The 21782-nt window shown below is 49.2% G+C and overlaps 2 protein-coding genes across 5 annotated transcripts in view; one reads left to right on the forward strand and one right to left on the reverse strand.

The window, feature by feature from the left end:
* The window catches only part of Csmd2 (CUB and Sushi multiple domains 2), a 671876-nt gene that overhangs the window by 293595 nt on the left and 356499 nt on the right, over positions 1–21782 (forward strand). The window lies entirely within an intron of this gene.
* Positions 8900–12130, reverse strand: Hmgb4 (high mobility group box 4). The gene is made up of 2 exons (XM_012950286.1): positions 11596–12130; positions 8900–8955 (listed from the first exon to the last, which is right to left on the reverse strand). The coding sequence occupies exons 1-2, from the start codon at positions 12128–12130 to the stop codon at positions 8900–8902; spliced, it is 591 nt and encodes a 196-aa protein (XP_012805740.1).

Consider the following 21782-nt stretch of genomic DNA (forward strand, 5'->3'; position numbering starts at 1 on the left):
GGCACACAGTCTCCGAAGCCACTCAACATGCGAAGAGGAGGAATACTGAGTCCGCCCTGGACTGTGCGCCCAGCCGCTCTGAACAGCTTCGTGCTAAGGAGGGAAGGAGACCCGCTGGTCTAAGCCGTCTCCTCCCAGCAGCCTTCTATCCACGCCCCAGTCTCCGCCCCAGCCTCGCCTAAAGCAGACCTGGCTAAGCATCAGGGACACCTCCACCCCTTCGTTCTTACTCATTTTCTAGCCCTTTCTCTGGCTTTATTTCTTACTGAAAGATATGGAAATACCAGTAAGGCAATACGATGTTTTATTTGATCTATTGGCTGCAGCGACCTGAATCTATATTTTCTGTCACTCCACGAATGTTTCTGACCTTCTAAAAGGAAATGAAGGCTCTCTGAACCAGAGCCTGGCAAGCAGCTTAGGCCCATCTACAAGCAAAAGCAGAAACCTGGGGAGTGCCAGGGCATTACATCACCATCAAACATGGCCAGTGTGGAAGCTCAAAGCTTGGAGCAGTGCAGGAAAGGAGCGAGTGCCCTGGCTAGGGGCCGCAGTGAGAGGCAGTGGAGTGAGGGTGGGGGAGCCCCGAGGACCAGCTTCTGACTTGATAGCTTTGTGATCTCAGAGAAGTTGTGACTTCTCTATACCCCCATCTCCTCACCTGTAGGCCAGATATGACGAGAGAACCTTTGTTTTGTGGGGCTGGTGTGTTACATGAGTGGGTGCCTGTGAGATAATGAGAGCCATGTCTCCTATGCAGTAAATGCTCAGCTCCCCAAGAGCTGCTTAGGTACTTTATATCACATCTCATATTTCTTTATCACACAATAAGCCTAGGAAGCAGATTTTTTATATATTATGCAAAAGAAAAAAATGAATATGCAATGTTCAATTAATTGCCCAGGGCCATGTGGCTGGTGTCAGGGACAGAGTCCAATGGTGGAAGCCTCTGACATCAGACTCATGTTCTTTCTCGTTCCACCCTTGTGAGCACTTCTCCCTGTGGTCAGCCCTGTTAGCCAGAATGAGCCCATCCTTACCAGCTGCCCACTGGTTCTTGGTACCTACAGTTTTGATGGCCTTGGAATCTCAGTGTCACTTTTTAGCCATGAAGATTTGATCAAGTTACTTAGTCTCTCTGAGCTTCAATTTATTTATTGAAACTGCCACAGGGCACTGAGAATGAGAACAGGAGTCCCTAGTGGCAAGCAATAAGGACCATCACTACGAGGCCTCATGGGCCAGGAGCTGGTCAGGTGCCTGCCCACACAGAGGCCCTGGGGCTTTTCCATTGACCTTCAATAACTCAGAGTCAGCCAGACGAGGCCACTCTGACCACGATGGATGAAGGCAGAACCGAGTCCACTTCCAAATCCTGTCTGAACTCAGGCACAAGAACATGTCCCAAAATACACTTTGAAAAAGGGCCTCACAGCCCCTCCCTCCACATCATGGCAAATGCAAATGACCACTGTTTCTCAGTGCCCTGCCTGATACAACTCTCATCTTGCCTCAGTCTCCTATTTTCTGGATTCAGTATACAAAACACCTGCTCCCTGACAGCACCCAATGCAGGCTGAGGCTCAGCTTCCCAGAAGTCTCCTCAAACAAGTCACATGACATAAGCCCAGTCCTGCGTAGCTTTTCAACACCTTCCTAAGATGTCCCACAGTTCCCTGTGATGTCTGTTCTGTGATGTCAGTAAACCCAACTTTGTGCAACTGTAGATAGATTCCTAATAGCCTTTGGCTGGGGAGGAGGACATGGCTGTGGGCTCTAGAATTGAGCATGTTGATGGCTACAGAACCTGTAGGAAGAGACCTCTGTACATTGAGTGCTCAGGACCTTCTGTTGTGTTCTACTAACTACACAAAATAGCTGCGGAATGCCCACAGTCTCTCACCTACAGCTCCCTAAGCATCTTCCTTTTTCTCTCACAGTTTTTTTCTTTCTTTCTTTTTTTGGGGGGTTTTTCAAGGTAGGGTGTCTAGCTCAGGCTGACCTGTAATTCACTATGTAGTCTCAGGCTAGCCTCGAACTCACAGCAATCCTCCTACATCTGCCTCCCAAGTGCTGGGATTAAAGGCGTGTGCCACCATGCTCAGCTCTCTCAGATGTTGATTCCACTCTGCAGACCTCAAACCTATGGAATACACTTCCACTCAGGACATTCAAGGTGGCTGTTCAACCTGTCTTTGGGGACCCTGGGGAGGACATCTTTCCAGGTTGTTTAGGTAAGAGTGAGGGTTGGCAGGGGACCAGATCAGCAGTGGGGTGGAGCAAAAATTTGGAGGCGGAGCAGATGATCTGGAAGTGGATCCCCTCTCCATCCCTACCCACCTGTTAGGGTGGTTGTGCCCAGAGAAGCCTGGCCAGATTCTTTAGCACAAAGCCGTGTTGCAGCTGCGACAGTGAGCGGTAGCCCAGGAGATCACAGATCTCTTCATGCCCATTGCTACTAATTGCAGATAATGCACTAAAGATACAGAGGCACCTCTGTTCGTTTTAACACGGGCACTGGGGAGCTTGCATAGTTTAAGGTGACAGGGTGTGAGCCCGAAGCCCCACTGCGAGGGAAGTGCCAGGAGTGTGGTTCGGGTGTGCAGCCAACTCTCTGCGTGCCAGCCAAGCTCTTCCTCAGGGGCACCAAGGACTAGATCCTAGCCAAGCACAGAGCATGTGTCCAGATGCCTGGGGGGACCTCTGACTATGCTGTGGTGTTTGCAAAGATGTCCTGAGAGCAGGGGGATGGGCCAGGACAGGAGGAGGGAGCACCCTTTTGTGATCTGCATGTTCACTTTCCAGCAAGCATGAGCCGAGCACATAAACCAGTGTCTACATTCCTCATCGGCAGCACAGGGTGTTTGAAGTGCCTCTCGGCTGGGGGTGTGGCTCCAAGTATAATGCCTGCCTAGCACAGGTAAGGCCCTGGATTCCATCGTCAGCACAAAACAAAGCAATAAGCCATTACTTTTCTTTGCTGGGACAAACACCCAACCAGGAGCAGCTTATGGGAGGACAAGGTTGATTGCAGGCTTACAGAATCCAGGGGAAAGGCCATCAATGGTGGAAGAAGCTGGCTGGCTTCCAAAGATTTATAGCAGAGGGACACTGCCAAGCAGCCAGCAAGCATGAACAGCCGGAGCGCAAACTGACTCTGAACACACCCAGTAGGTTTACACTGAAGATGCACTCCCAGTGACATACCTCCTCTCACCAGGGCTCTACCAATCAAAAACACCTTAGTAGGGCTGGAGACATGACTCGGTGGTTAAGGCGCTTGCCTGCAAAGCCTAAGGATCTATGTTCGACTCTCTAGATCCCACGGAAACCAGCACGAGGTGATGCAAGCATGCAAGGTCGCACATGCGCACAAGGTAGCTTACGTGTCTGCGGGTCGATTGCAGTGGCTGGAGGCCCTGGCATGCCAATTCATTCTCTCTCTCATAAAAAAAAAAAAAAATTACAAAATAAGAAAAAAAAATCACCTGATGAGTTGGAGAAATGGCTTAGCCTGAGATTACATAATATAATTCCAGGTCAGCCTGTGGGAGAGAAGGAAAAATTGACCTCAGAATGGTATAGTTTGATAATTATTGACACATAAACTCTCACTGTTCTATTCTGTTTTATACATTTGAAAGTTTGTATAATAAAACATTTCAAACAAAGGATAAGTTTAAGATAGTACACACCTCACATAAAAACAGCAGAGCTTGGGCAGGAGAGATGACTGAGCAGTTAAGGTGCTTGCCTGAGAAGCCTTAGGACCCAGGTTTGGTTCTCCAGGTCCCATGTAAGCCAGGTGCACAGGGTGGCACATGCGTCTGGAGTTCATTTGCAGTGGCTGGAGGCCCTGGTGTGCTCATTCTCTTTCCCTCTCTCTGTGTCCCTAATAAACTAATAACAAAATAAAAATAAACATAAACCCGCCTGAGTCCATGGGGCCATACATTTAAATCACCACACTACCTCACTTGATCTTTGTAAGATAACTACATTAAATTGTTTAATGTAACTCTGGTACCAGGTGTAGCATAGGCGGTCAATAAAAGTTTGCTCTTATGATTTTATTCGATGTGAAACACTGCATTAGATTTGAGGATACCCGATGAATAAAGCAAGGTCCTTCCTGTCTTCTACAGCCAGGAAGACAAGCAATAGCTACAGCGTGCTATACTGCAAGATGGGAGCATGGGCTCTTACATAGCAGTCATGGGGGCACAGAGAGGTGAGAAAGTGGAAGGGGGCTTCCCAGAGGAAGTAACAGCTGACCAATAGGGTGAGTGGAGTTTTCCCAGCCCTGACAGACAGAAAAGATGATCCTTGCTGGGCGTGGTGGTGCACGCCTTCAATCCCAGCACTGGGGAGTTAGAGGTAGGAGGATAACCAAGAGTTCGAGGGCACCCTGAGACTACATAGTGAATCCAGGTCAGCCTGAGCTACAGTGAGACCCTATCTCTAAAAAACAAACCCAAAAAAAGAAAGAAAAGAAAAGACAAGGCAAGATGATCCTGGCCTAGAGTACCATATGCAAAGGCCCTGGGCCTCAGAAGGAGCGTTTCTGGGGACATAGATTAAATAGAGTGGAGTAGCACCTTGAGATGTGTGTGTCAGATTTCTACTGCCCTGTCACAAACTGTCCCCAGACATAGTGGTCTGAAACATTATTTCATATATCCTCTTTGTGAGGCATCTAAGTGTTGCTGAGATGTATTCTCAGGCTGGTGAGTTCTGTCAGGGTTGAAATTGGGCTGTCTGCCAGGGTTTATGTGAAGGAAGAAGCTGGCTTCCAGACCTATCATTGAGGTGCTTTATAGATCCCAGCCCTTAAGTGCTGTTCACTGAAGACTACCTCAGTTTCTTTTCACAGGGCAGCTTGGTTCATCAGAGCAATCAGTGAGAGAGAAGGCAGAAGTCATGGTCTTTCTTATATAACTTCATCTCAGGAGCGGCATCCCACCTCCTGTGCTGCGTTTGAGTCACATTAGAAGCAAGTGTCAAGGCCCAGGCCACACCCAAGGGTGAGAGAGTAGACAGGAATTATCAGTCACTTTTTCAAAGTTGCCTACCACAATGTACCCATTGGCTCCTAATGATGTCTGGTTTTTAAATTTTTTAGCTTTTTAAAATATTATTTATTTTGAGAGATAGAAAAGGGCAGATAAAGAGAGAGAAAGCAAGAGAATGTGCACACCACAGCCTCTAGCTACTGCAAACAAACTGCAGACACATGTGCCACCTTGTGCGTCTGGCTTACATAGGTTCTGGGGAATGGAACCTGGGTCTTTAGGCTTTGCAGGCAAGCACCTTAAGTGCTAAGCCATCTCTGCAGCCCTCTGTTTTGTTTTCTTCACCTGTAAAACAGTCCCTGCTGGCCATGGTCTCCAAATGTCCCTTCCCATAGCAGTATCTACTGAGAGTCCAGACTCCAGTCCAGGAGCGCATGAGGTTCTTGTGTGCATCCCTCCTTACGTACGGGCTCTGGAAATCTTCCCACCTGGATCTGCCCATTTGCAGAACCCAAGCAATGAATGATCTCTGTCCATGTGCCCAATAAACAATGGTGCCAGCTCAAAGCTACACGCATTCCTACTCAGAAGGGCAGGAGATGGAGACAGCGGACACAGAGTTGTCATTGGCCCTTAACAATTTGGAAATGAAGCCAGAAGCATTCAGGGATTTGCTTGATGCGATTGTAAAGCTGGAATGTTTCTGCATGACTCTTAGCTTCTAAGCTCTCAGCCTCACCCTGGAGTCATCCTTCCTCCAAAGCCTCCGATTGATGGTGACTTGGTTCTTCAGCCCACTTCCTGCTGGGAACTTTGGGAGTCCAGTGGCTTCTTTAAACTTCATACTGAGCTAGGTGTGATAGCGCATATCTATAATCTCAGCACTCAAAAGATTGAGGCAGGAGGATAACTGTGAGTTCAAAGCCAGCCAAGGTACATAGCAAGGTCCTATCTACAAAGAAGCAAAAATTATTTCAAAAGTTTTGCACTGTCTGGGTCCCTTTCAGTTCCAACTGTCAGTTTCCTCAGATATGGCTTTCGCAAAACTATTGTGTGTCTTCTGTAGATTTCACTGAGATTCCCTTTGCACAAAAACCACACTCACAAATTTCTTGGGACTGAACCTTTAATAACTGAACCTCCTGCTAAGACAGCCGAGGGACAGCTTCACGCCTCCTATGGTCCATCCCAGGGGCCTACAAGGCCCACCCTAATCTCTTTAAGGGTCTTTGTGCTCCTTTGATCCCTCAAGGTCTTAACCAAAGGCCACATCTTCTAATTCCCAGATTTGTATCCAGTACCCCTTTTCTTGACAGGCCTTACATCAAATTTAACATCTCTTGCTGTCTCAGGAGACGGAAAGCATTCAAACTGAGCAGGTCCTGGCTCTTTCCTCTTATTCGAGAGGGAGAGAATAAATGAGCACATCAGGACCTCCTTCCACTATAAACAAACTCCAGATGCATGTGCCTGGTTGTGCTTCTAGCTTTACATGGGTACTGGGGAATCAAAACCAGGCCCATCAGGCTTTTTGAGCAAGTGCCTTTAACCACTGAGCCATCTCTCCAGCCCCTCCTGGCTTCTTTCTGTCGCAGAGTTTCGTCTCTTCTCACAGAAACAGTGAGAGATCCTGTCCAACACTGCTCAGACACCTCCAGGGCTAGGAGGCTAAGGCACAAGTTCTCTTTGTGGTGTAATCGCAGACAGCAGTGTCATTAAGCTCTCTGCCACCAAAAGGATCCCCTCCCCCCAGAGTCCAGTGTCATACTCCTCATTTCCTCTGCACCCCCACAAGCAGCATCCTCCAAGTCCAGCCCCCCACAGCCTCTTTGAGGCAAATGACAATTTCTCCAACAATCTCAAAGTACGCTCAGCCTCTGCCCACAAGCCATCTGGTTCCAAAGCCGCCTCATCTCATATGCTGTAGGCACGTGTCACTGCACTCTCTTCTTGATACCCGTGTCTATATTCACTGTCTATTCCAGTTGGTAACACCTGACTTCAGGCCTCAGTGGCACAAAATGTCAGATGCTGTGTGTCAGGACTTGAATGCATCTTAGCTAGGTCACAGGCTGGAGCACAAGGTGTTGCCTGGGACAACAGGACCCCAGGGCTGGCCAGGGACAACCCACGACCCAGCCCCCTCGAGGTGGCTATTCATAGTATGCCGTTACTTGCAGACTGGATTGTGGGCTTTGGTTCCCACTGAGGGCTGTCCACGGCCACCCTGCGTCTCTCGCCACATGAGCTGTGGAGGGCAGCTTCCGAGAAAGAGAGAGGGAAGAGCCACAGGCTTTTATAGCCCAGTATCAAAAGTGACATCCTGTAGGCTGGAGAGATGGCTTAGTGATTAAGGCACATGCCTGTAAAGCCTAAGGACCCACGTTCCATTCTCCAGGTCCCGCGCCAGATACACATGGTGGCACATTCATATGGAGTTCGTTTGCAGTGGCTAGAGGCCCTGGAGTGCCCATTCGTTCCCTCTCTCCCTCTCTCTGTCTCAAATAAACAAATAATCATTAAAAAATGACACCCCAATACTTTACCATCCTTCTGTTTATGAGACTTGTCCCATCCCACACTGGGGTGGATAACAGCATGCAAATTTCAGGAGGTAGAGCCCCTGTGAGCATTTCTGCTTCAAGGCAATATGACTGGTGAGGCCTCCATGGCCTGATTATGCCATGTCAGACTCTCACAGGTGACAGGCGACCAAGTAAACATTTCACTGTGGAAGGGGAAACCTTCGCACATTCAGCCAGGCAGAGCAGAGGCGGGACAGAGTAGGTCAGAGACGTCAAGAGTCTGAGGATACAGAAACCAGGAAAGGGCTCCCACGGGCACTGATACTCAAGAGAGTCATAAGACCTTTGTTTAAAATGTTCCTTTTACTTATGACTTTACCTTTCTTCCTTGAAGCAGGGATGTCACAGGGATGGTAAGCCACTGTTAGGCCACTGTTCCAGGAGATGGCCTCCACCCGATGTTCAATGTCACTGTATTCCAGCCCAGAGCCAGTTACAGCTCAACTTGTTTCTGCCACCAGTTGCTTTCTTTTACACGACCCCCCCCAACTCAGCAGTCCAGGGCCAGATACCCCATTCCCAGGGTGCTCCCACATACCTCTTGCTTCTTTTACAACAATGGCCCTAATTTCTAAGCATTCTCCAAGGCCTGGTATTGTTTGAGGAACTGTGACCGGAAGTCACGTGACAGGACAAAGGGGCACCAGTGCCTTTGTGACCTCATTTTGATGATCTATGCCTATCCTGACCTTGGACCTGACTTGCAGTCTTACAGACTTGAGACCTAGACCTTTTGACCCCCTCCTACATTTGAGACTTTGGTGGAAGGGTGAAACCAACAATGAGTGCTTTGCAGTGGGGCTCAACTGCTCTGTTGGGATTTGAGGGAAAGCCGATGGAGGGATGAAATGTGCTTACCTCTCCCCCAAGCCTGGGATGGATCAGTGGGTGCAGGAAAAGCTGGGGGGGGAGCTTTCTCACTAGCGAGCTGAGAGGAAGGCAGCCCTGAGCATACTCTGCAGGGACCGAGGAAGGGGAAAGGAAGCATGGGGTTGGTCTAGTGGACATGGGAGCGCTCCTGTTCTTAGAATCACAGAACAATCCCAATTTCTACACTAGGTTTTGAGCTGACAACTGCTTCAAGACATTCCCAGTGGAGCCTTCTCATTATCTCTGCTCTTGGAGAGGAACAGGCCTTTATTGTGCTGATGTCTTCGAGCCTTGCCTCTTTCTCCTGCACACACTGCAGGAGGTTCACCCTGGAGAGCCTCTAAAGGCTCGAGAAGGACAAATAAGATCTTAGATGGTTGTACGTAGATTTGAAAATGAACTTGACAACCCCTGTTCCTTTGCAACTGCATATTACATCCTCTGGCACATCGGCCTGCCTGGAGTCTCTCTAATACGCCTGTTTCTGCCTCGGGATCTTGGCACTTGCTACCTTGCTAACTAAAGACACACCCCTTAGGCTGTGGAATGCATGGTCCATTCTTGGCTTACGATGGTGATGATGATGATTGTGTGTGTGTGTGTGTGTGTGTGTGTGTGTGTTCATGTTTGTGAGTATGGGAAGAAGGACAGTACCAAGTGTCCACCCTTGCCTTCCGTCTTAGAGAGGGATCTCTTGCTCACAGCTGTGAGTGCCCTGCAGGATGCCTGGCCCATGAGTCTCCAGGATTCTGCTATCTCCTCCTCCCATTTCGCCACAGGAGGACTGGGGTTACCAACACTCAGGACTGCATCTGTCTTTATGTGGGCTCTGGCTATCTGAACTCAGGTTGTCACACGTGCACCAAGCTCTTTACCCACTGAACCCTCTCTCTAACCCCCTTCTTGTCCTTTAAACCTAAATGTCATCCCACACTACCTCCACCCCACCTGCCATTGTTGGTCAGTCTCCCTGCCCCTAGCACCAGAGTAGTTACTAGTATGTTGAAGGCATGAGATTTACATAAATACTTGAGTGAAGCAGGAAGATTGAGTCATGAAGATGGTGACAGGCCCAGAAGCTCTGCCTCTTCTTTTCCCAAGGACCAGGTACCAGGTACCCGATCCTAGCTGGGTGGGCCTGGCATGCTGGCACCTCTCCATGTTAAGTCTGCTCTCCCCCGTATCTCCTCCCCGCCATTCCATTGTGGTTATAAGAAGCTAGCTTTCATACTTTCCTGTTGTCTTTATCATAAAGGACTAATAGAGTTCTTATTTTAGCAGGAGCCCTGTATACTATTGTCAAAACTCTGACTTGGTCCCCCACTTTCATGTAATTCATCTCATAGGAACCCAGACAGAGGTGGAACAAGGCTTCAGGGCCAGCTTCGCAGAGGCTGCTTCCCAGCTAGGAGTGTGGCATGTCACACGGCTGCTGTCTGCCAGCTGGAGGCCACCGAGGAGTAACACAATCAAGAGGGAAGGGCAAACACCTCTGTTCACAAACAAGCAGCAGGTCAGGGAGTGCCTAGACAGAAAAAAGGTGGAAGAGAGGGTCTTTCATTGAGCGACGTGTTATCTGCTGTTGTACCAACTTAATGGCTTCAAACATGCCCTATAGGGTTTCAGCATCTATACCCCATTGCTGGCCATGGTGACACACATCAGGGTAGCCTAGGCTAAATATTTTACCCCTTTGGACTTAAATCTTATCTGTTTGCTCAGCTGGGGTGTGTTGGGGGGGGGGGGAAATCCATGGCCCACTCATGTAGCTGCTGTTAGCCAGAGGCAGGTGTTGGATGAAAAGCTTTCACTTTTTACTGGCTGTTGGCCTGGTGTCCCCTTAGATGCTTGAGATTTCCCACAGCTCCTTGCTACATGGACTGCTCAATTCATCCAATAGGAAGGAGACTTGTGCAGAGTCACAAGTCCTGCCCATATTTCCTGTGAAGGGACTAGAGAAGGAACACCCACCCTAGAGGGGTGTTCATGACTGTGCCAAGCACTTCTGCACGGGTCATGAGGCAGACGTTGTTCCCACTGCCCAGATCTCGGACTACCGCCTGTGAGTGTATGCAAAGTTACAGGCCAAGGAGGGAAGAGCCTGGGCCACCTCAAAATGCAGCCTAAGTCTGATGATCTCTGACTTGTCAGTGAAGCAGAAAATGAGGGCATCTCCTGAGAGGGCAGAGGGTGGACTGGCTTTGGGGGGGGGATCAGAGTCATGCTAGAACACCAGTAATGGGCAACGGGAGACTGGGGATGGAGACAAGGGTTGCTCATGGCAAAAGCCCTCAGGAGAAGTCCCTCCCTCCCCTGGCACTGTCATCGTAGCACGGGTTTGTACCTGGTCTGACATGTGGAAACAACCCTGGGTTTCTAAATCGTTCCATCTCTGGAATAGTGGAGTGAAACAGGGAAGCCTAAAATCAGTGTACTCTGGCTCAGAGCTTTGATGACTGCAATTCACCCAGTATATATAATGTTGTGTGGATACTGGAAAACAGCATGGTATCTTCAGGATCTCATGTTGAGAAAAAATGCTGGACAAGAGGGGGCGAGGTCTGCATTGTTCCCCAGGACTTCCTCACTATCACTAGCCTGGATGCCCCTTCACTGAGCCAGTCACTGTGCCTTGGCTATAAAGGGACTAAACCGAGCCTCTCCAGAACCACTTCCCAGCTAGACCTCTCTACCATGCCAAAGTGTCTTGGTAAAGGCTGCTCTAACATAAAAGTAGGATTTGGTCAAACTGGGACAGCTTTCAGGGCCATAAATATTTCAGCTTCCTATAATGCAGCATTAGTCCTGGACCGTGGGATGAGTTTTTGCACTGTCTTCTTTCCCACAGAAACTAGTATACCATACCTCCACCTGATCCTACCCCCAAAGGAGGTCCTCTAACCCGAATGGTTCCCATAGCCTCCACCCTAGACGTTACAGCCAAGCCCCTCTGCGAGCCAGCCTTCCCTCAGGACCACTTCCCAGCCAGACCTCTCTACCAGGCCACTCCTCTCTGCTACCGAGCCCCTCACTTCCCCAGCACAGCGGCAGAGCGCATTCTAACACCACGCACAAGACCAGAGCCAGGCAAGACCGTTCAGTGGCATTTTATTTTCTCACACCAATGCACCGGGTCCTGGCCGACCCTTGGAAGCTCCTCTTCCTGTTAGGGCACTGCTGGCGGTAGGCATCAAGGTCCTGGAAGTACTTGGTACGCAGGAGAGAGGCTCTCTGCTCGTACGGCTGCTTGTCCGCGGCTGTTGTCGTGGACCACATCTTCCCAGTGGCCTTCGCCACCTGCACCACCGACCAGTTGGGGTTCTCCCTCTTCAGCTGGGCATAGTGGTCTTGGGAGAAAAGCATGAACGACGACGGAGGCTGCCGGGGTGCCTGTGGGTCCCGCTTTCTCCGCTTCTTCCTCTTGCCCACAAAATTCATCATCTCTTCCTGGTACCGGGCTTTGTCGAGCTTGGCCAGGGCTTCGTACTTGGCCTTTTCATGTTTTGAGATGGACCGCCATTTTTCCGAACACTTTCTAGAGAACTCTTGGAAGCCCAGATAGGTATTAGGCTGCTGCTCCTTGAATTTGTTCCTGTAATTCAGCATAAAATGGATGTAGGAAGAGACATTTACCTTAGGCCTTAGCTGGGTGTCTTTGCCCATGTTCATAAAATCATGATTTTCTCTTTTGGATTCAGTTAATTTGGATAGCGGAGACGTCTGCCTCCACACCCCAGGAACAATCTGGAAGGTGCTCTGCTGGCGGTGAACCTTTCCCTCTGCGCGAGCCACTGCCAGGGTCCGGCCTTTTCAATGCTGCTGGCATTGTTGGGTCAGAGGAAGGGAGCTGTGATGTCACCCAACACCTGGCCAATCCTGACCAACCTCAGTGGGCATTTGCATATATAGGTAATTGATGGGTTAGTTACTTGAAGGTCAGTTTTTGCCTTTCTGGAAAAATGAAAGTTGATCCAGATTCTGTCTCCCACACACCCCCTCCCCCGTTCCTCCCCCCCCCATGTGCTCTTCTTGGCTTCCTGGAGGCAGTGGTCTTCCTGTCCCTGGGGGTAGTGACAAGGCTGTGCCTTTCCTCCACGTGAGATTGTCAGGGAGCTGCTGCCTCATCCTCCACACGGGCTGGAAATAATGAACATGGGGAAGCTGGACGGCTCCGGAGCTGTCATGATAAAATGTGAAGGCTTTCTGTTTGCCTTGAACAGTGGCAGCTCCTGCCGTACAAAGGGTTTAGTAGTAACTCTAAAAATAATCAGCGATGACAGCTGGGACTCGCTTCCTGTCAGGACAAAGTTGTCTAATTTAAAACCCGAGCACTTGGGCTCAGTGTCTGAACGAGCCCTTCATTTCTCTGAAGAAATTTGAGGGGAAGGAGAGACGAAAAACTAGAGCTTTCCTAATTATGCTCCAGTCCCTGGAGGCACGAGTGTGTTAGGGCACCGTCGGAGGCCCGTCACTGTCCCAGGAAGAGTCCCCTGTTTGGTACACTTGGAACACAAAACATGGGTGCCAAACAAATTGTTTTGGCTTCTGCTTTTGGGTTAAAAAACGAGGTGTAAATATTCCACTGGTTGTCCCCCTGAGGGGAAAGGAAAGTGGTGTTTGATGGCCTTTGGACCTTACGGTGAACTTGCCTGTGTGGAATTGGATTTATCACCACACAGTGGTTGATGATACTGCCAACAGGTATAGGACAAGAAAACTGAGTGTCACTGACCTAAAAGGGGACGAGTTCAAGGTTAAACAGACAGCAATTGTGAGGGACATGAGTCTTGACCACTGACTGCCTGACTCGAGCTCTGGCCCTACATTCTTGTGGGGGGTGTGGGGCGGGGAGGGGAAGGGAGCTCAGACGCACGGTCTCAATCACAAGCCGTCTCCTCGGGGACGGGGGTCTGGAACACCGTCTGTATCACTGAGCCTAGCCAGAACGCATGTCTTGAGACCAGATCACACTCTCCATTTTTGCCAAGCCAATTCTCAGACCTCCAAGACTGACTTCTAGTTTGGGCTTGTACTAAAGCTGGAAACTGGTTCACAGCCCCAGTCACCTTTGCCACCAGGTGACCATGCTGCCTCAGCCACACCTTGCCTCCCTGTGCACCCACAGCTTCTCATAAACTGTGTTTGGATTGGCTAGGGAAGGACCGCCAGGTGACTGGCAACTAGCTAGCTTTGTGGTCTGTAAGTTATCAGATGCCTGTATAACATTAGGGTTTGTGTGTGTGTGTGTGTGTGTGTGTGTGTGTGTGTGTGTGTCCAGGACAGGGTCTAGCCACTGGGAACATATTACTCTAGGGACATTTATCAGCCTAGGCAGGTCTTTTTTATTTTTTTCTCCCACTCTATTTCTTTGTCTCAAGGGGCCAGAGGTTGGCTTGCCCGTGTGTTGGACTGGGGCTGGGCGGCAGAGAGGAGTGGGACACAGATCAAAAGATGGGACATGGAGCCAGGTGTCTCACGCCTTTAATCCCAGCACTCGGGAGGCAGAGGTAGGAGGATCGCCGTGAGTTCGAGGCCACTCTGAGACTACACAGTGAATTCAGGTCAGCCTGAGCTAGAGTTAGCCCCTACCTCAAAAAATCCAAAAAAAAAAAAAAAAAGATGGGACATGGGGAAACACTTGAGCTAGAGTCTTTGTGTACTAACCAGACTCCACTCAGGCATGTGCAGGCACACACACACACACACACACACACACACACACACACACACACACACACAGAGCAGCTGATGTGCTGTGAGCCTTTGTGTATAGCCTTCCTCCCTCCTGGTGAGGACAAAATCCAGTGAGATGGGCTCCATTATGACTCCCTAGAGGCTCACAGGAAGGAGAAAAAATCTGTGGCAAACACTGGTGCTTGGGCCACACTACCTCCTTGGAGGGATGGCACAAGGGAAGACCGTGGTCAAGTGAGCTGGCCTAGGTCGCCTGGCTTCCTGAGTACTGTGTGGTGCCAGTGACAGTTCACTCTTCCAACCTCCCTTCTCACCTTTCTCTACCTCATTCTCTGCCGTGGAAAGCTGAGCCACCTGGCTCACACCAAGGGCCCTGTGCCCTCTGGCTTCCATTTAATGTGGCCAGGGTGGACCTTCAAAGGACTAGGAATCAGACTGGAGAAATGGCTTACCAGTTAAGGTTCTTGCCTACGAAGCCTAAGGACCCAGGTTTGATTCCCCAGTGCCCACATAAGCCAAATGCACATGGTGGTGCATATGTCTGGGGTTTGTTTGCAGTGGCTAGAGGGCCCTGACATGTCGATTCTCTCTCTCTCTATCTGCCCTGTCTCTCTTTCTCCAATAAATGAATAGATAACATATTTATTTACAGAAAAAAAAGATTTGTGGACTAAAAAGATGGCTTAGTAGTTAAGGCACTTGTGTGAGAAGCCTAAAGACCCAGGTTCAGTTCCCCAGTATCCACATAAGCCAGATGCACAAGGTGACACATGCATCTGGAGTTCATTTGCAGTGGCTGGAGGCCCTGGTACACCTAGTCTCTCAGTTTCTCTATTTCTCTCAAATAAATTAATAAATTATTTCTTATGGAAGATTAAGAATGAAAGAAGTGACCTTAAGGCATCCATCTCCTGGCTTTGTCCTCTTGGGGTCACCTGTGTTGTCTTCTCCTTCCTGGACTAGAGGTCTCTCTGCTCCACATAAGATGTCCTCTCTACAGGGACTCTCCTTCCAGGTTCACAAATTGTTCCCTCTGTTTGTCCCCTCCTGTCTAGACTGGTGACAGCTCTGTTTTTACTGGCTCGGAGTCCTCTGTCACTTCCCTTCATCCTGTGACCTTCTTGCACCTTGCCCTCACCTTTGAGGATGGACTTTTTATTCAACACTCCTCCAAATATTCTAATTTGAGTCACCATCTGTTTCCTGCTGGGACCTTGACCAAAGTACCATGTCACTAGTCTTCTGCCATGTAGGCATTAGTCCAAAGCAGAAGAGCGCTGAGATTCTGGGGGCCCAAGTACCCACAGGCACACTGCGCATTCTGCAGGGGCCTTACCCATCAAAGGCAGAGTTATGGCCTTGGAAAAGGCCTCTATCATCCCCAAGTTGTAAGATGACCTCTAGGCAAGTGTATATGTCTACATTATATATATATTTATATTGCTGGGCAGTAAATATTTTAGCACTTTGTGGGGTACAGAATTTCTATTGAAAGTACTTATCTCTGCCATTGTAGCCCTAAAGCAACCACAGACAATGCATAAACAAGTGACACTAGATGCGTGCCAATACAACTTTATTTATAAAAACAGGATTAGGCTGAGTATAAATCTAATGTTTCCTGGTCTGGACATGTTCTATTTTTTTTAGCATTTTGATTGCAGTCTATAACAAAAAATTACACTGCCTTCCATGGTTCATTTATACATACAAACTCACTCAATGTACCTAGCCTTTGTTCTGAGCATGTGATGATTATCAATTCATGTAATCCTTATGATAGTCCTGTGGGAATACTATTTTCATCCCCAGCATAAAGTAAAAGGGAGCCGAGCTCCGAGAGGTTACAGAAGCAAGAAATGTTATGACACTGTACTTACTACTGTGTGGTATATTCTTATTTTCTGTTGTTAGAGTCTCTAAGTTTGTAATTTATGACAACCCACAGACTGATCTCATATGCACTAATCAGTCATGGTGCGTGGCATGATCTGCAGAACTCCATCTAGGCAAGTTCACTTGGGGACCAACCATGAGATCCTATTTCCTCAGTGTCGTGGGAAGTGATGTGGGAAGAATATGGCCTTCAGGGCCAGGCAGGAACTCCAGTGCCAGCTTTTGCTAATCGCCATTAGGTGACTTTGGGCAAGTCCTGCTCTTCAGAGCTGTATCTTCCAAAAGCAGTGAGATGAGGATATAAGCCAGGACTCATCAGACTGGGATAAGGGGAGCGAAAAACAGCTGGCACATGCCCCTCCTCTAGGTGTGGGCTGGATTCAGGGACAGGAAGAGGACAACAGAGTGTCTCTACTATAGGGAAAGCTGGCAGGCAGCACCTTAACCACCCAGCCAGAGTGGATGGCAGCAGTCTCCGGTCATGCTGATGTCACACACACCCTTCCTGTGATGCCAATATTAAGTGCACCACACCCAAGCAGTGGGGTGATCATCCCCCAAACTGTACCCCAGGACCACTCCTAAGAGACTGTTAGCAAAGTTGGTGCAGGGCTATTCTCTCAGCAGGGCTGGGGCAAAGCAGAAAAACAAGGCCACTGAGACAGCTTGGTGGAGAGTAGACTGGTGTGGTGGTTTGATTCAGGTGTCTCCCATAAACTTAGGGGCTCTGAATGCTGGATTCCCAGCTGATGGATATTTGGGAATTAACACCTACTGGAGGGAGTGTATTGTTGGGGGCGGGTTTAGGGGTGTTATAGCCATTGTCCCCTTGCCAGAGTTTGGCACACTCTCCTGTTGCTATCGTCCACCTTATGTAGGCCAGGGGGTGATGTCCACCCTCTGCTCATGCCATCATTTTCCCTGCCATCATGGAGCTTCCTCCCCGTGCCTGTAAGCCAAAATAAACCTCTTTTTCTCACAAGCTGCTCTGGGTTGGGTGATTTCTACCAGCAAATGCGAACCTGACTGCAACACCAGGGCAACATGGCGTTACGCAGAATCGGTTCCTGGGACCGTCAGTGAAAGGGAGCATGCGCAATAGCCGGGGTGGTCTGAGTGAAGGCTTCCCCTTACTCAGCACTTCTGTTCCAGTGTTGATTCCTGGTTTGGGTGCAGGTTCTCTGTTATGTTATGGAGTTATGACTGTAGGGAAGCTGGGTGGGGGTCCATACAAAGTTTCTCTGCTATCTTTACAACTCTATTTTTATTTCAAAATATATGTGTAGTGTGTGTATGTACATGTAAACGTGTGTGATGTCTGTGGGGGGGGATGGGTACACAGCCTGTGGCACGCGCATGGAGGTCAGAGGACATCCTCGTGGCTTGTCCTCACCTCCTCCCTTCTTTGTGAGGTGGGGCCTCTCCCTGCTTTGCTGTTGTATGTGGCAGTCCAGCTGACCAAAGAGCTTTTGGATTCTCCTCGCTCCACCTCCCGTTGACCTTGCACCCTGCTTGAACTGGGGCTAGGGAATTGCACTCAGGCCAGCAGGCTTATAAGCAACACTTTTAACTGCTGAGCCATCTCTCCAGGCCCCCCAAAATATGTTTAAAATAAAAACAACAAACCTCGCCAGGCATTGTGGCGCACACCTTTAATCCCAGCACTCAGGAGTCAGAGGTAGGAGGATCACTTGAGTTCAAGGCCACCCTGAGACTCCATAGTGAATTCCAGGTCAGCCTGGGCTAGAGTGAGACCCTACCTCGAAAAACAAACTCTTCCAGCTGATAGTACTGTCCAGACAGCACTGAGACACTCCGCTTGATGTGTCACCTCCAAGAATCTTGGAGCCACATGTGTCTCCCCATGGCAGTAGCATATATCTTCAGCATATCATTATTAGAGAATGTCTCAAATTTGGGGGTGTACTAGAATCACCTAAGCTTAGAGAAATTCCAGTGCTCAGGGTACAATAACCAAAGCACCTGACACAGGTGTTGAAAAATGCCATGATGTTTTCCCACCCACTCCTCCCTGAACAGCTGGTGGTCTGTAGTTTTCCCCACTGGACGTTTTCTTTCCTGTGCTGGAGATTGAATGTAGGGTCTTGCAGGTGCCTGGAAAAGCACTCTATGGAACTCACTGGCTGAACTTGCCCTCTGAGCAAGATAGCTGCGGTAGGTAGGGTGGTGGCTCTCTTCAGTGACGTCCACATCCTAGAGCCTCAAATCTATGGAGGTGTCACCTCATCTAGCACAAAGGGCTGGGTGGGGAGGGGTCTCTTGGATTATCCAGGTAGGCTTTAATGCCTTCACCTGATCCCAGGAGTGTCAATGTCACAGAGGTTGAAATGACAGAGGCACAGGGAGACAGGAAGGTACTGCACTGCTGGCTTTGGAGACAGAGAGAGACCATACTCTGAGAGATGACGTGGCCATGAGAAAAGGCAACGAGTATGATCCTCCCATAGAGCCACCAGCACGAGATAGTCCCTGCTGACACCTTGACCTTGGCCTAGGGAAATATCCATTTTGAACTTCTCACCTCCAGAATTGTACAGCAATAAATCTGTCTTGTTTAAGCCACTAAAACTGTAGTCCTATTTTGTTTTGAAGGAAAAAAAAAAAAAACTCCTAACATTTTATTTTCAATGAGTAATAACTAACATCTAGCACCTATTACACATCAGCACTGCAGTATGCAGTTTCTATACATTTCATGAGTGTTACAAGAATCCTGTAAAGTAAGTACTAATACCATTCTGGTTTTTATGGATGAGGAAATTGAATCTGAAATAAGTCACACATTCACTCCCGAGGTCACAACTAACAAACAATGGTCTACTCAACAGTTTTGCAGCTAAAGTAATTTATTAAAACAGCGCTAAGAAAGTAACGCAGGGTATCCTCAGCCACTTGGTGTTCTGCAATTCCTCCCGCCCATCCTCCTCCGTTGTTTTAAATCCTGTACTAGAGATTGAATGCAGGGTCTTGCACATGCCTGCCGAGCGCTCATCACTGAACCATACCCTAGTCCTTACCAGCAGTGCCTGTAGATGCACACAGAGCGTAGCTTCATCCGCAGGGCCAGAGGCTGACGAAGGCTAGGCAAGGTGTCTGCAGCCTGCATTACGGAGTAGGAGACAGGTGGACAGGGAATGGGAAAGAATGAGACATAAGAATGGGATCATAATGGTGAGGGATAGAAACACCTGGATATCTTAGGAGGACATATATGGGACAAGACCAAGTTAGGGGTGACACCCCTGTGACTTTACGTGATACCCCTCACAGGCCTTGGGTAGCGCACTTCCTTAAATCACAGGGTAGGAGAATGGCCCTGAGCATTGTGTCCAATTCCCAGACTCTCTTCTAGCCACAGTGAGTGCCTTGTCTGCCCGGCACTCCTCCCTTTCCTTGAACACATTCCTTCTTTTGCAGAACTCTTCCCACACCAGTCTTGGGGTCTGCACCAGGTCCATACCTTGAGCTTAGGAAATGAGCACATCGCTCAACCTAACCAATCCAAGGATTCCTATGGGCCTTTTCTAATTACAACCAAAGACAATCACTGCTTCTGGTGATGAAGGTAGAAGGAAATTGGGGTGATAGTGAGGTTGGCCATGTTTTGGCCTCAGGCAGCTGCCCCATTTGCATCAGAGATTAGGACATCAGACACACATCAGAGATGGGACCTTAAAGGAGTCTGTGGCATTTGAGCTCCTGGCTCTGGATGTCCCTGACCCAGCCGCATCCCTGCTCCTCCTTTGGCCTGGGTATAGCTGCTGCTGGTTTCTTCTGTTTGGGCTCATTTGATCTGGATTTCTGCCACCTGAATCAATTAGTACAAGATGTTTGCTCAAGTATGATGGGACAGTGAGAGGAAAAGACTATAACTCTACTTTCTGTTTCTCCCTTTCTGTCCTTTGCAACCCCACCATGCTAATGGCACCCTGGCTTATTATAAAATGATGTGTGTACCACACTCACACATCACGGCCCTCACAGCACCAGTGAGCATGTGTTGCTACATGTGCTGGGTATGGAGCTGAGAGCGCCAGTATACACCATCTCACTTTATCTCTTACGGTGGTTTGACCAAGACACCCCCCACCATTATCTTGTGTTTTGGATGCTTGGTCCCCAGGTAATGGCAACTTGGGAGGTGGAACCTGGCTAGGTGTCGACCTTGAGGTAAGCTCATAGCTTACCAGGGTTATTGCTTAGCAGTTACAGCACTTGCCTGTGAAGCCCAAGAACTCATATTTGAATCTCCAGGTCACGTACCCAGATGCAGTGACACAAGCGTGCAATGTCGCACGTGTGCACAAGGCGATGCACACATCTGGAGTTAGTTCACGGCAGCTGAAGGCCCTGGCATGCCCATTCTCTCTCTCTCCTCTCTCTCTCCCTCTCTCTCTCTCTCTCTCTCTCTCTCTCTATCTATCTCTCTCTCTCTCTCTCTCTCTCTCTCTCTCTCTCTCTCTCTCTCCCTATTTCTCTCTCAAAAATAAATAATAAAAATATTTTAATTTGCACACAGAGAGAGACAGAGGAGAAGAGAAAGAGATTGGTGTACCCAGCCTCCAGGCATTGCAAACAAACTCTAGATGCACGTGCTACTTTGTGCATCTGGCTTTGTGCAGGTACTAAGGAATCAACCCAGGTCCTTAGGCTTTGCAGGCAAGTGCCTTAACTGCTGAGCCATCTCTCCAGCCCTAGGCTCACTCTCTTGCTGCTGTGGCAAAGCAGTAATGTCCATCCTCTGCTCTACCATCTTTCCCCTGCTACCACAAAGCTTCCCCTCAAGACTATAAGCCAAAATAAATCCCTTCCTCCCGTCAGCTGCCTTTGGCTGGTGTTCAGCACCTCTGAACAGCTCTATGGAAGTAGGTACTGCCATTATTAGTTAAATACAGACGGAAACCAGGGCTCAACCCAGACCCTTGACTTATTCTGAGAAAGCTGGTAAATTTAAGACTTGCTAAGGTTTGTCAAGCTGGGTTCTTCTGGGTCCCACTGAGCCTCTGTCACATACTGCTTCTGCTCTGTCAGTCTCTCACCTCTTGCCTGGCTGCCAGAGACATGGTTTGTCCATGAAAAGCTGGTGCTGTGTCATGAGTCTCCGTGGGAGCTGGCTCAGCCTCCCTGCATCCCTGGTAAACAACCCGCACATCACAACCAGTGACAGTGGGTAGCGCAGGGTGGAGGCAGCTCTGCGAGCTTGTGACCAGCGCGTGGTAGAACTCAGAACAGAAGCTGGCTCTGTGAGACTCCAGGACATCCTGCTGGCCTATGGGAGCATGAGGGTCTATGCTGCCCTACTCTGCAGCCCCTCTGGGAGGCTCAGTCACGCAGCTGGGCTTCAGAGTTGCCTCCTAAATGTGACAGGAGGAGACTCAAACGCGGACCAGCAGGAGAGCACGAGCAAACATGGCCGTGGGCAGGGCCAATATTCCCTCTACACGAGAAGAACTGTCCTCACAGACACCCTGGAGGCTACCTCGAGGCAGGCTGGGACCCCCTCCCTGGTTCTCCTGGCCATGTTGACAAGAAGAAGATGGGCAAGGCTGATAAAGCAAGAGGGCACTCCTGTCACCAGAGGCATGGGAGCCTTCTCAGACCTTGGATACCTTCACGGGTCTGCTTCCTGTCAGCATCCTCAGGAGTGAGCGTCCTTGGTATGTTGCTCAGTTCTCACCCATCTTCTCAGGCCTAACCCAGAGAC

The sequence above is a fragment of the Jaculus jaculus genome, chromosome 5 (genome assembly GCF_020740685.1).
Source record: "Jaculus jaculus isolate mJacJac1 chromosome 5, mJacJac1.mat.Y.cur, whole genome shotgun sequence".
NCBI lineage: Eukaryota > Metazoa > Chordata > Mammalia > Rodentia > Dipodidae > Jaculus > Jaculus jaculus.

Coding starts and splice junctions, on each gene's coding strand:
- Hmgb4 (XM_012950286.1), bottom strand. CDS start 12,130: ATGGGCAAAGACACCCAGCTAAGGCCTAAGGTAAATGTCTCTTCCTAC. Junction 8,956..11,595: donor AGGGTCGGCCAGGACCCGGT/GCATTGGTGTGA, acceptor CAAGATCCCGAG/GCAGAAACAGGCGTATTAGA.